Source organism: Ziziphus jujuba, chromosome 2 (assembly GCF_031755915.1).
Source record: "Ziziphus jujuba cultivar Dongzao chromosome 2, ASM3175591v1".
Lineage (NCBI taxonomy): Eukaryota > Viridiplantae > Streptophyta > Magnoliopsida > Rosales > Rhamnaceae > Ziziphus > Ziziphus jujuba.
This window is the reverse complement of record NC_083380.1, coordinates 20899148-20912354: the sequence shown is the minus strand read 5'-3', so window position 1 is coordinate 20912354 and position 13207 is coordinate 20899148. Positions and strand designations below refer to the sequence as shown.

Genomic DNA, 13207 nt, shown 5'->3' with positions numbered 1-13207 from the left:
AATATTTGCTATAGAATGTGGAACAATTTATTTCCTGCATTACCGTTGTTTGATTATTATTATTATTATTATTTATTATTATTTTATGTTGTTGGTTATAGAGGGAACATGTGGGTTAAAATTGGGTATTTAATTATTTGATGGTAGGTTGTCCATATTTTTTGTTTTAAGGAAGATATGGTGGTTATCAAAGGGAGAAATGTATTCAAGAGTTTTTGCTTGATTTGAGGATTATTTTTGTGTGGAGTTCTAATATTGTATGGATTGTGGAGTATTCTTTAATAGAGTGGTTTTTGTTCTAATATCATAACGGAGAGATTGTGCATTTGAATTTGTTCAAAAAGGTAATAGGAGAAGTGATTGATAATTTTGAAAAGAAGATGTGCATTGTGTGGTTGTTAGTTTAATGTTTTAATTTTTTTATGTTATTACTTATTGATAATTATTTTACAGGGGTGTATTTAATCTTAACTTTTAATGACTTTTGTGGATTTTAAAAGTATTGGTGTATTAAATATAGACTTTTAAATACTTTTAAAAGTAAAAAGGTATTTAATCCTGATTTTTAAAGATTTTGATAAAGTCTATAAAAGTTGTAGTATATTTAATTATGACTTTTTTAAATCTTTAAAAGTAAAGATGTATTCAATTTGTACTTGATTTTTATAGATTTGGACTTTTGATTATTTTTCTTGACTTTTTTATGAGAGATATAAATTTCCAAAAAATTTAATTTGTGCTCGGTAAAGATGTCTTTAATTTGTGCTCGGTATTCTTCTGTCTCAATTATCTCAAAAAATTTCCATACATTGTATATTTTTTGATTTGTGGTTTGGATTTTGTGATAGAGAAGAGTGTGGTTACTCTTTATTATCATTATTTTATATGACTTTTGACTATTGTACTGAAATTATTTTTTGATGAATAGAAATCCCTCACTAATAAAAAAAAAGAAAAGAAAGTATATATATATATATATATAAGGTGATTCTTTTGTGATGATGGTGAGTTTTTTTAGGTAGAAACTATTTTTTTTTTCTTTTCTGTTCATTTTTGTCTTATTAGAAGAAGAATGTAATGATTGTACTAGTATAGGAGACGTAACAAGCAAATCTTGACTTTTTTTTTCTTTTTTTTTTTTTTGGTGAATAAACCTTGATTTCTTTCTGGGTACATAATTGGTGGCTGTGCATCATTTTTTTGTGGCATAATTTTGTTTGCACTTTCTCTCCTTTTTCCTGTTTTTTAAAAGGTTGTTGATGATGCATTTTCTGAGAAAGAAGAAAAACAGAGAAATTTGATTTTAATCATTATAGGCATGTTGTTCATGTACACAAATACACACATGAACACATAGATAAAGCAATATAGTAGTTTTTATTTTTTAATGCTTGATGGGCAATGTAGTAGTTTATGTACAATTATTGTTGGTGGTTAATGAAAAGGAAAGGGATTGATTTTTGTGCCATTTTAATTTCTGTATCAATTTTAATTGGTATATTTGTGCTATGAATTAGACACCTCAACGTGAAGGCTATTAATTCTGGGTTAACTGATCACATCCAGGCGGGCATGCATTAGTATTTGGTAGATCACTATTCTTCATTCATGTGATTTTCAGCTTTTTTTTTTTTTTTGCAAGTTCTTTTGTATATTGTTTTTAAAGGTTCACGGATTTAATATCATTCTGCACACTATTCTTTTATTTTTTTAATTGTGTATTGCATTTTATGTAAAATATAGTAATTTTTAATGGAGGATTCACAACAAGAAAATCATAAAGGAAAAGAAAAAACTGTAGAAAAACATAAAGTATGGTCAATGGACGAGAGCAATGAGTTACTAAAACTCATGGTTGATGCTGCCAATCTTGGATGGTGTGATAAAAGTGGTTTATTAAGCAAGCAAACTGTAGAAAAAAGAATAATTCCTATTCTTAATGCAAAATTTGGGAGTGAGTGGACTTGTAAGGAGTATACATATCGATTGAAATGGTTTAAACAACGGTATGCCAACTACTCTCAACTTATGCGGCATAGCTCTAGATTTAGATGGGATCTTATAACAAAAAAATTTGCTGCTCATGAAGAAGTGTGGGAGGACTATTTTAAGGTAAGCTTTCTTCTATTTAAAATATATGTATACAAAAAAGTAATGGATATTAATAAAAGCAATTTTTTATACATTTGTCTATTGCTTGTTTCTATAACATACTAATGCTAATTGTACTTTTGTTTCTTGTCAGTCTCATCCTACCCATAAAAGTTATCGTACAGATATTTTTGCTGATTATGAAAACTTGAGAATTGCAATTGGAAATGGAGTAGCAACTGGGAGACATTCAATTGGATTAGTAGAGGAAACTGATGCAAGAATATTTGACTTAGAAGAAAATAGAGATGGTGATTTAGACAACTTGACATATGATCTCATGACTGAGACATTCATACCAAGTGATATACAAGAAACTTCATTGCAGTCTCCAACTTTAGGCAATTTTCCTTTATCATTACCTTTTCTGAACATGAGTTCAGAGGTTCCTCTAATAACAAGAAAAAGAAATAGAATGAACTTTGATGGAAACTCTTGTTCTTTTGAAACTAATAGGTCACAAGCAGCAGTCTTAGAGAAGATTAATCAAAGTATTAACAAGTTGAATCAAAGTATTGATTCAATTGATACTAGAGATTATAGTTGTTGGGATATTATCAAGGAGATTCCAAACTTGGATAAGCAAACTCAATATAAGGCATTGAAATTGTTAAACACTAGAGCAAAGAAGATTGAGTTCTTCAAAATGACACCCCAAGAGCGTTTCGACTAGATTAACTTTGAATTGCAAAATTGAGTGATTTTAAAATGCATTGTTTTAAGAATGTTATTTTTATTTTGAGTCTCTAAATTATTATGTTTTTTTTTTTTGTGGTTATTATAAAATAGTAATAGAATGAGTTTGACTTTTATATATATATATATATATATATGATTGTTATGAATATGCATTTAAATTCTTTTTTAGATCTTTGATCATTGGATGATTTTTCATTATTTTTTGAGTTATTATTAAGCTTAACATGTGTACTAAAATAATGAGTTTATTTTTTAATAATTTTTATGCTTTTTTTTAAAATAATTTGATTAGGAGGCTTCATTTACAATGTCTTATTCCAATATAGACAAAGAAGAAATAGAAGAGGAAGAGATGGAAGAAGAAGAGTATGAAGAAGAATTGCAGGAAAAAGTTAAAAATTCTTTGATAGCTATTAGAGCAATTCTCCAGGTATTACATGAACTCATAGTTAACACGTATAGTAATCATGTTCAATGTCCATTATCCAGAAGATCAAAAACGTCAATTGGATACGACTACGTACACAAAATATTGAATGAGGAACCAACAAACTTTCGGCAAGTTTATAGAATGTATCCTAATGTGTTTCTAAAGTTATGTAACATCATTAGAGAAAAAACATTACTATATGACACAAGATTTATTTGTGTTGAAGAGATGCTTGCAACATTTTTACTTACTGTCGGTCAAAATTCTCGATATTGTTTGATTCGTAAAACATTTGAACGGTCCCATTTTACCACTAGTCAAAGTTTTAACAAGATTTTGCGGATGTTGAACACAATCGTAGTACATTTGATGGCTAAACCTGGAGTAACAATGCCAAAAAAAATTAGAGAAAGTACAAGATTTTACCCTTACCTTAAAGTAAGTGATTTTTTTTAGTATTAATTATTATTATTGTTACTGTTGTTTTTTTTTCTAACTGTTAAATTGTTACAATTCTTGTAACCTATTCTATATTATTTTTATAAGTATAGGATTGCATAGGAGCTATTAACGGCACTTAAATTCCTGCAATGGTATGAGGACGTGATGTAAGCAGTTACCGTAATTGTCATGGAATAATTTCACAAAATGTTTTAGCAGTTTACAACTTTGATTTAGAATTTATGTATGTGCTTAGTGGGCGAGAAGGATCTACTCATGATTCAAAAGTATTAAATGATGCTCTATCAAGGAGGAATGGACTTAAAGTACGACAAGGTATTTATATATTTATTTATTCATGTATTTATTATTATTATTACTTTTTTTTTTCTAATTATACATGTTATGTATTGCTTACTAATTATACAAGTATTATATGGTTAGGTAAATTTTTTTTGGTGAATTGTGGATTTCCAAATCGATGTCAATTTTTAGCTCCTTTTCGAGGTATTCGTTATCATCTTCAAGATTTTTTAGGTCAAAGTCGTGACCCTGAAACTCCAAATGAATTATTCAATCATCGTCATGCTTCATTGAGAAATACAATTGAGAGATTATTTGGTATATTTAAATCCCGGTTTACAATTTTCAAAACAGCTCCGCCATTTCCATTTAATACATAAGCAGAATTAGTTTAAGCTTGTGCAAGATTACATAACTTTTTGCGCAAGGAGCGTCGTTCTGATGAGTTTCCAGAAGAACAAGATGATGAAGGTTTATCATCTTCAGCAATACTAGCTAATGAGGAGGATGATTCTGAACCAATTATTGAGACTCAAGAAGAACAAAGAGAGCATGCAAATCAATGGAGAGATGCTATAGCTGCTAATATGTGGAATGATGTTGAACATTTTAATGATAATGAATAATAGATTTTTTTTTACACATAACAATGAGATTGTTGGTATTTAAAAAAAAATGAATATTAGATATTTTTATTATATGTTAGTAGTAATGGATTGTTCGTTTCATTTTTGATAATTTTCTCATTTTCGTTTTTAAGTAGATTATACTTTTTAATATATGGTTATATTATAAATATTTTTAAAAGTCATTAAAAGTCTTTAAAAGTCATTAAAATAAAAGTTTATGAAAGCCTATCATACTTGTATAAACTCTGTTTAAAATCCATTAAAATCCAACAAATCCATAAAAATCTATCATTTAAAAAAAGTCAGTAAAAGTCATTAAAAGTAGAAATTCAATACACCCCCATTAATTTATTAGATTGCAAGAGTTGAATGAGTCATTCTTCTATTCTTTCTTGATTTCTTCTCATGTTGATGAGTTTTTTTTTTTTAATTTTTATTGTTATATTTTTATTTGATTATTTGTCTATTGTGTGCTTTATATTAAATGTTGTGATTGTTTTTTTGTTCGTAATGTCATTTAAAAAAATTTGTGCTTTGGGTTTTATTTTTGATGTTTCGTTTCATATAAAATAATGTAAATTAAGTAGAAATTTTGATAGAAGGAAGATTATTTTAATATAAATGTTCTTAGAGTAGGAGGGGGCACATAAATGAGTTCCTCCTATCAATGAAACAAGAACTTGAAATTATGCAAAATTATGGAACCATCATTAAAAGATTCGGAAAAAAGTTTTGATCATCTAAGCAAGCTTCCAAATTTTATACTTTATCATATCCTTTATCTACTTAGAGCATCTCCAACCCAATGCACCAAAATGGTGAAAATTTGACACTAAAATGGTGCAAAAGTCACATGAAATAGTAATTTCTCTCACATCAAATAGAATATTCTCTTTATATTCCTTTTTCTCTGATATTAGGTGTTGTTTATTTAAAAAACTTAAATAAAATAAAAAAGGGATATGAATAAGAATTTGGTACGTGAAAAGTAGTACACCAAATTTGGTGCAATACTATTCACTTCCACCAAAATGGTGTAATAAATGGAACATAGGTGGAGCAAATTTTCATTAATATTTTACTCTTTGCTAAAATATAGCACTTGATTGGAGACACTCTTTAGTATTAAAGACATTGCATGAATTACTACATTGTTTAAGACGTACATGGATATTTGTAGGTTGTTGCTATATTGTCTAAGAGATATAAGGAGCTTTTTTTGTTATGTCCGTTCTTGATCTTGGATTCAAAAGAATTTGGTGATGACAATGAATTTAACTTTTTTAACAATTTCCTGGCACAGTTTATGTCTTTACATGATAATAACTTTACCATGCATTAATTTGTACTTAGCATTTCTTGTCATAATCTTGAGCATTATAATAACATTGTTAGAGTTTGGATTGTTACTTTGGTTAATTAAAGCGGCAATGTATAATGTTGAAAAAAATTAGTTTGAAGTTTGACTTGCTTACATGTTCTAAATTTTCTCTTATCTTGAACTATGGATCTTTAAAAGAATTGAATTTGAATATGATTAGGCTTGTCCTTATAGATTTGAAGTTGCATGTAACTTCATTTCACATACTTGAGATTTTGACATTGACTAATTTTCCTATTCCATTGAAGTTTAATGAATGGATTTTAAAGTTTAAATTTCTGAAAGAGCTACAACTTGATTCCATTTTTGGGATTAGTTGGCTCTACGTTAGTTCTTTGGCGTTTAAATACATATTGGTTTTTATTTCAATGTTGGAAAAGAAAAAGAAATAATCAGATGTGTTTTATGTATGGAAAATGAAAAGATTAATGGTAGAAATGTGAGTTTAGATAATTTGAAACGGATGCAGGATTCAGTTGGTGTTGTGAGCAGATATAGTAAAGATTATATTAATGGAAAAAGAATGGTTAAATACGCTAATATATTTTGTTAGGTTGATTATTTTGAGAAATTCTACATCATAAGCATAAAACTTTACAAATTAAACAAGATTAATGTAAAGTCTTGCAACTTTATTTTGATATCCTTATATATTTTAAAATAACATGAAGTTTATAAAATGAACATGAGCAAAAGTATATATCCTTTGTCTACACTATAAATGAGAATATGAGCAGTTTTTGGTTCAATTTTAATTGTTCATTTTGGTTCAAAATCAACAATTCATTATATGTTTTGCCTTTTTTTCCATGTGTCAAAAGCTAGTTATACCCTGTCATTTATCCTGTTTTTCATCAAACCACTAGTTTTAGCTTTATTATATAAATGCTCTTATTTTTAAAGAATTTAACATGCCATTGAAGTTTTTATTTATTTAATTTTCAATAAACAGTAAAGGTATTAAAGTAAAGTTGGTCCATAAATTTGTACAATTTCTAACTTAAAAACTACAAAATAGTCCTTTTGTGTTAGTTTTATTTTTTAAATGCCCTTACTTTTAAATAATTTAACATACTTTTGAAGTTTTTCTTTATTTGATTTTCAATTAACAACAAGGGTATTAAGGTAAATTTTATCCATTAAATTGTCCAATTTTCAAACTCCTAAAATTACAAAATAATCCGTTGTTTTATAATCAATATGTGATTGAAGAAATGAATGGTAGGTCTAATTGCTTTATACCAAATCACAAAATTATCGCTTGATTTTTAATATATATATATATATATATATGTAGGATAAATTTAGAGTGACCAAAATTTTTTATCAAAATTTTGGTATTCATGATTTGGTAACTTTTAAACCGTTTATCTATCCATGTATGTAAGACAATATCAATTTGATACCATTAAAAAACTACCACATAGTTGGTTACCAAAATTTTGGTAAAAAATTTGGTACCTGTAGTATAGCTCGTATATAAATATATATATATATATATATATATTTTGGTGAATCCGTGCTTTTTAATATATGTGAAAGAAGAAAAAAAAGCTATGAAAGACTTTTTAAATTACTTTATTACTTTATTTATTTGTTTTTTATTTTCAGATCATTGCTTACTAAAAATTTATAGTTTAACTTTCACCATCTTAATTTATAAAGTCTTCTTTGAGATAACTTGTAAAGATTATGAATTAATAAAAATATGTTATCTTTTTTTTTTTTCTCTTCATCTGTCTTAAAGTTTTCATTTTCTTTTTTTCTTTCCCTTGTAAAGAAACTATGTGAAGTTTTCCATTCAAATGTTGAAAAATGCTAACAATTATATTAAATAATAATTTATTTAGATTGCAGTATGAAAATTTATAAAGGTTAGAATACAAAGTGAAATCATTGCATAATTTGGAAATGAAAATTGTTTTTAACCTTATAATACCTTATAATACATATATAGTTTCATATGATACATTATTTATCTAATTATATTTTATTCGTTAAAAAAACAACTATAGTCTGTAGTGGTATACAAACTTTATTAAATATTAGTCCACATGCATTGTATGGGACCACATCTAGTATAAATATTTATACATACATTTTTATATTTGAACTATTGCATGTTTTATATGAATAACTGTTACAAATTTGAAGTGAAGTAATTGTATATATTATGATTTTATTCATATTACCACAATTTTGAGATAATTTATTGCATAAGAGAACTCAATTTAATGACTAGTTGGGGCACCTAACTAGTTTGAAACAATTGTGCATATTATACATATTAACCAAATTGTTTAAATCTACCAACTGCATAAAAAGTGCCAAATTTTATCTGTAAAATTTTATTTCAATTTTTTGTATGAACTAACAATATGTTAATATTACTAGACTTCAGCATTCAATTGGCACTAACTACAAATAAGCAGTTAACTGATATCACAAACTACAATTTAACTCCCATTACTATAAACTAGTACATACCAAAATGTACTTTCTTTCCTAAATACATAACTTAATATTTGGAACCCTTAAAATTATAAAACAAAACAAAACATTAGAGCTTGTAGGAATCTGTGCTTTCATTTTCTCAAAAATTCTTATAAAAAGGAATTATAAAAGATAACAGATATTAATTTAAACTTTTTAGTTTCATATTTGATATAGTACTCAAAACAAAACCTTTTTCTACCTTACACAATTATAATTAAAAATTTGAGAAGCAGCACCATATCATTCCTTTCACAATAAGAAACTATATTTTTTGTTAAAATACATAAAATTTGTTGTGCCTATATGTTGATTTGGTCATAAAATAAAATGCTCATGACTAAATCTAAACCAAATGTTTATCACTAAATCTAAAATCATTTTCCTTTTATATAAATTCATAATGTATTTCTATTCTATTGAAAAAGTCTTTTAATAAATATTTTAACATTTAAACTCCCTCTCTCTCTCTCTCTCTCTCTCTCTCTCTCTCTCTCTCTCTCTCTCTCTCTCTCTCTCTCTCTCTCTCTCTCTCTCTCTCTCTCTCTCTCTCTCTCTCTCTCTCTCTGCCCTATCTTTTGCATTGTGAGAAATTTCCATTGCTGATAATTTTTTATTGCTAAAACTAAGTTATCGGTAGAATGCCATGCCGAGACTAAATCATCACAGAGCGTTTGTTCTCATTTCTTCACTATTTCAATCAAATATATGAATTTTTTGCTTTGTTTTTTGAATTTGTGTTCGTCATCTCAAACCCAGGATTTCCGTTATTCTCGCTCTTTAATTTATGCTTTTTTTTACTTTGTTTTTTTTGAATTTATGTTGTTCATCCTTTGTAATTTTCATTCTGCCTTTTCTGATTTTTCTTCTTTAGGTCCATGCATTCTTTTTTTTCTTTTCTTAGTTTGTTCATTCAATCCCCAACTCTTCTCTTATGCCATGCTTTGTGATTCACATTGTTAGGACCCGTCCAAAATTTTTCACCGGAATCTTAGATAAGTCTTGATCCCAGAGAAACCCTACCGAACCTTCCAAGGAAAATCCGGCAGCATCTCCCCTAAGGGTTAGACTTACCACAAAATTTCCTACATAGAAAACACACTTCTAAATACATCACCTTATTCCTCCCATCTTTCTACAATTTAATACCATAAGTTTCCAACACTCCAATAAATAATAGGGAATCAGTGCATAATTATAAATATCCAATGAAATATACAGACCCTTACAAAATTTTAAGTATAAGAATAAATACAATAAGAAGATAAAAGGAATAATACAAGATAGAGAGGAAAAGAAAGAAAGGCTTCTTGGACTTTCAGCAACGAACAAAGATGTCGAGCTCGCCTTCGGATGATCAATGTCTACTAACCTGGGCCTAGGGGAACGGAAATGCTAATCATCTCAGTGAGCGATCCGGTCTACTAAACAATAATAATAATAAATAATATTAGAAAATAACATTTGCACTCAAAATTCTCACAATTCACTCAGTTGGAAAAATTTCCCTTTTAAAACATTTCACAAAACCCAACATTTGTATACCCAGAAATTTAAGAAAAATATTAAATAATAATCCATTTATTTTAATATTCTATTATTTATCATGCTTCTATTATTCATTTCAAATTTGGAATTTTATTATTTAATATTTTTCTTAAATTTCGGGGTATACAAATGTTGGGTTTTGTGAAATGTTTTAAGGGGGAAACTTTTCCAATGGAGTGAATTGTGAGAATTTTGAGTGCAAATGTTATTTTCTAAAATTATTTATTATTATTATTATTATCATTATTGTTTAGTAGACCGGATCGCTCACTAAGATAATTACATCTCATGTGTTTTTTTTTAAATCTGTTCCCTTAGGTCCAAGTTAGTAGACGTTGATTGTCCGGAGGTGAGCTCGGCGTCTTTGTTCATTGCTGAAAGTCCAAGAAGCCTTTCTTTCTTTTCCTCTTTATCTTGTATTATTCCTTTTATCTTCTTATTGTATTTATTCTTATACTTAAAATTTTGTAAGGCTCTGTATACTTCATTGGATAGATATAATTATGCACTGATTCCCTGTTATTTATTGAAGTGTTGGAAACTTGTGGTATTAAATTGTAGTAAGATGGGAGGAATAAGGTGATGTATTTAGAAGTGTGTTTTCTGTACAGGAAATTTTATGGTAAGTCAAACCCTTAGGAGAGATGTTGCCAGATTTTTCTTGGAAGGTTCGGTAGGGTTACCTTAGGATCAGGGCTTGTCTAGGATTCTGATAAGGAATTTTGGACGGGTCTTGACAATTGGTATCAAAGCTCTAGGTTCTAGTATTCCTAAGGGACTGTGCATTTTTGTGCATCCTATTCGCATTTACTCTCTTGTTTTAACCATCTTAAAGCATTATTTCTTTGTCTCAAAGCGAATTCATTGCCCGAGTTAAAATAGCTCTAATCTTCGAAGGTGCTAATTAGAAAATTGCTTCACCTTAAAGGGGATCCCTATGGCCTAGTCAAATGGTCAAGGATTGCCCCTTCTTTATTGAAGATCAGGTGAGAGAAGGAGACCTGATTAAGTTTGATCGTTTGGGTTTTAAGTAATTCGAAACGTGAATTGAGTAGCGGCAAATCTTATGTTGTGGATCACTACCTTAAGGAAGTAGCATTTAAACGATTTGGGCTACTTGAAGTGATGCTTCATGGAGGAGTTTAAAGGCCTTTGCTGAGGATAATTTCTACCCTCGCTGCCAAGGAGCTATCGAAGAGTGGTTGTTAAGAGTATCTAGCTTATATGGTCGATGCCTAAGTAGATGGTGAGTGATGGAAGATGTGCTCATATGGGAAACCGTTCGAAGATGTTTACCAACAAGTTACTTGTGTTACCACCGTAAAAAGAGATCGAATCACCATCAAATTGGCTTTGGACACCGATTTATTTTCTTTACCACCATGCCATATGGCTTCAGCAGTGATTTAGAGGGCTATCAGAATTCTAACCCCAACTTCGTTGTGGTGAGGTTAATAAGAAGATGATTCTTTGGATCTTGTTGGATGTTCAAGCATAGTTATTTTTGTTTCTGGAAGCTAAGTTCTTGACATCTTATGTTCTTGGAGATTTAAGGTTTTATTGGCAGTGTCTTATAGATTTAAGGTGATTGATATTCTTGGTGACAACTTAAAACTCATAAGGAATATGATTTTTGGGGCATAGTTAGAATTTAAGAAGTATGGAATGTTTTTCTATGGGTTGAGGATTTAGTAATTAGTCCATAGTATCGGTTGTGATATTCGAATTAAGATTTAAATTCTTTATTATTTGAGGTATGTATTCTTGGAGTATGTTGAAATTGGAAGAATTTAAAGTTTTTCATGAATGATATTTGGGATGTGAAAGGATTCGGACTTGATTTTATAGATTCTTTCTCGTTAGTGATGATAATCTCAAGGATTATGCGAGGCTTCATAAGCGATTTAAGATCTTCATTAGAATAAGTATAAGGATGTTTGTTTTATGGCTACGATACTAACTGTCAGGACCCATCCAAAATTCTTTACGGAACTCTTAGAGGAGATGCTGCTAGATTTTCCTTGAAAGGTTCGGTAGGATATCCCTGAGATTAGGACTCGTCTAGGGTTCCGGTGCAGAATTTTGGATGGAACCTGACATATATTTTCTCTTTTAATTTTTTTTCCTAATATTAGATAATATTTTTTGATTTTTATTTTAGAAACTTACAAGGTATTTGAATAATGGTAAAATTAATAGGAATTTGAAATTTTTTGGAAAAATAAAATTTTTTCTTGTTTGGATGATTTTTAAAATGATAAATTTATAGTCTCCAGTAGAAAATAAATTTCATAATATGAGAAACTAAGGTGGACTATAGATCCTTCCATAGAGATGTTATTCTAAAATTTCTTGAAAAATTAATTTTACGTACCTTTTTAAATACAATTTTACCCTTTAATAAATTTACAAGAATAAATTTTTTATTTATTAGTTTTCAAAATTAGGGTATTTATTATTATTTTTTTATTTTGAATATAATTTATGAGATATAATATTATGAGTCATAACTAATATTAGTTATATACATATTATAGTAAAAAATTATATACTTTAAAACATAATTACAGTGAAAAAGAATAATATGATCTTATATAGGGTATTTTAATAATTTATATTACATCCCTTCTTATTTTTCTTGTATTATCCAAATAATGTTAAAGGAAAGATTTGAAGATTGTATTAAGATTTTCATTAGTAATCAAACCCTATAAAAAGAATTCTAAAAAAAAATTTATTGAGAAATTGAATTCTAAAAAACTGATTCTCGATAATTAACTTCCTTTTTCACCAAACAGAGTGTTAAAAAAAAAAAAAAAACTCTAATAGACAAACTTAAGCTCAATTCAATCTTTGCATATCGTTGTAATTTGTTCTATTCTAGGACATGAAAATTTTGTTCTTCATTTGGATAGATGTTGAAACTATCAATCGTTTGTAAGGTAAGTGTTTTTTCATGTTTTTTTTGTGACACTTCTTATGTGTTGTTTAGGTTATATATATATATATATATTAGTTTTTAATAGTCTAGAGACACAGGTGGCATAATCAAAGTTGAGGGGTAAAATTGCAAATTACTTCAAAGTGAAGATTACATGGGTGCAAAAATCCTTTAACATTGATAACGAAAAC

The 13207-nt window shown here is 28.1% G+C and overlaps 2 protein-coding genes across 2 annotated transcripts; both read left to right on the top strand.

Annotated features, from left to right (window-relative positions):
- Positions 1-1821: 1821 nt before the first annotated feature.
- On the top strand, positions 1822-2824 carry LOC132800750 (uncharacterized protein At2g29880-like). The gene is made up of 2 exons (XM_060815010.1): positions 1822-2112; positions 2246-2824. The coding sequence occupies exons 1-2, from the start codon at positions 1822-1824 to the stop codon at positions 2822-2824; spliced, it is 870 nt and encodes a 289-aa protein (XP_060670993.1).
- A 333-nt stretch (positions 2825-3157) lies between these two features.
- On the top strand, positions 3158-4650 carry LOC132800749 (uncharacterized). Its single transcript, XM_060815009.1, is given in 3 exon segments — positions 3158-3306; positions 3897-4028; positions 4167-4650. Coding segments are annotated over 3 exon segments (765 nt in total).
- Positions 4651-13207: the final 8557 nt, after the last annotated feature.

Excerpts from the sequence above, each read along its gene's own strand:
- LOC132800750 (XM_060815010.1), top strand. The coding sequence starts at position 1,822 with ATGGACGAGAGCAATGAGTTACTAAAACTCATGGTTGATGCTGCCAAT. Across the intron at positions 2,113-2,245 it reads TGTGGGAGGACTATTTTAAG|TCTCATCCTACCCATAAAAG; the intron begins GTAAGCTTTCTT and ends GTTTCTTGTCAG.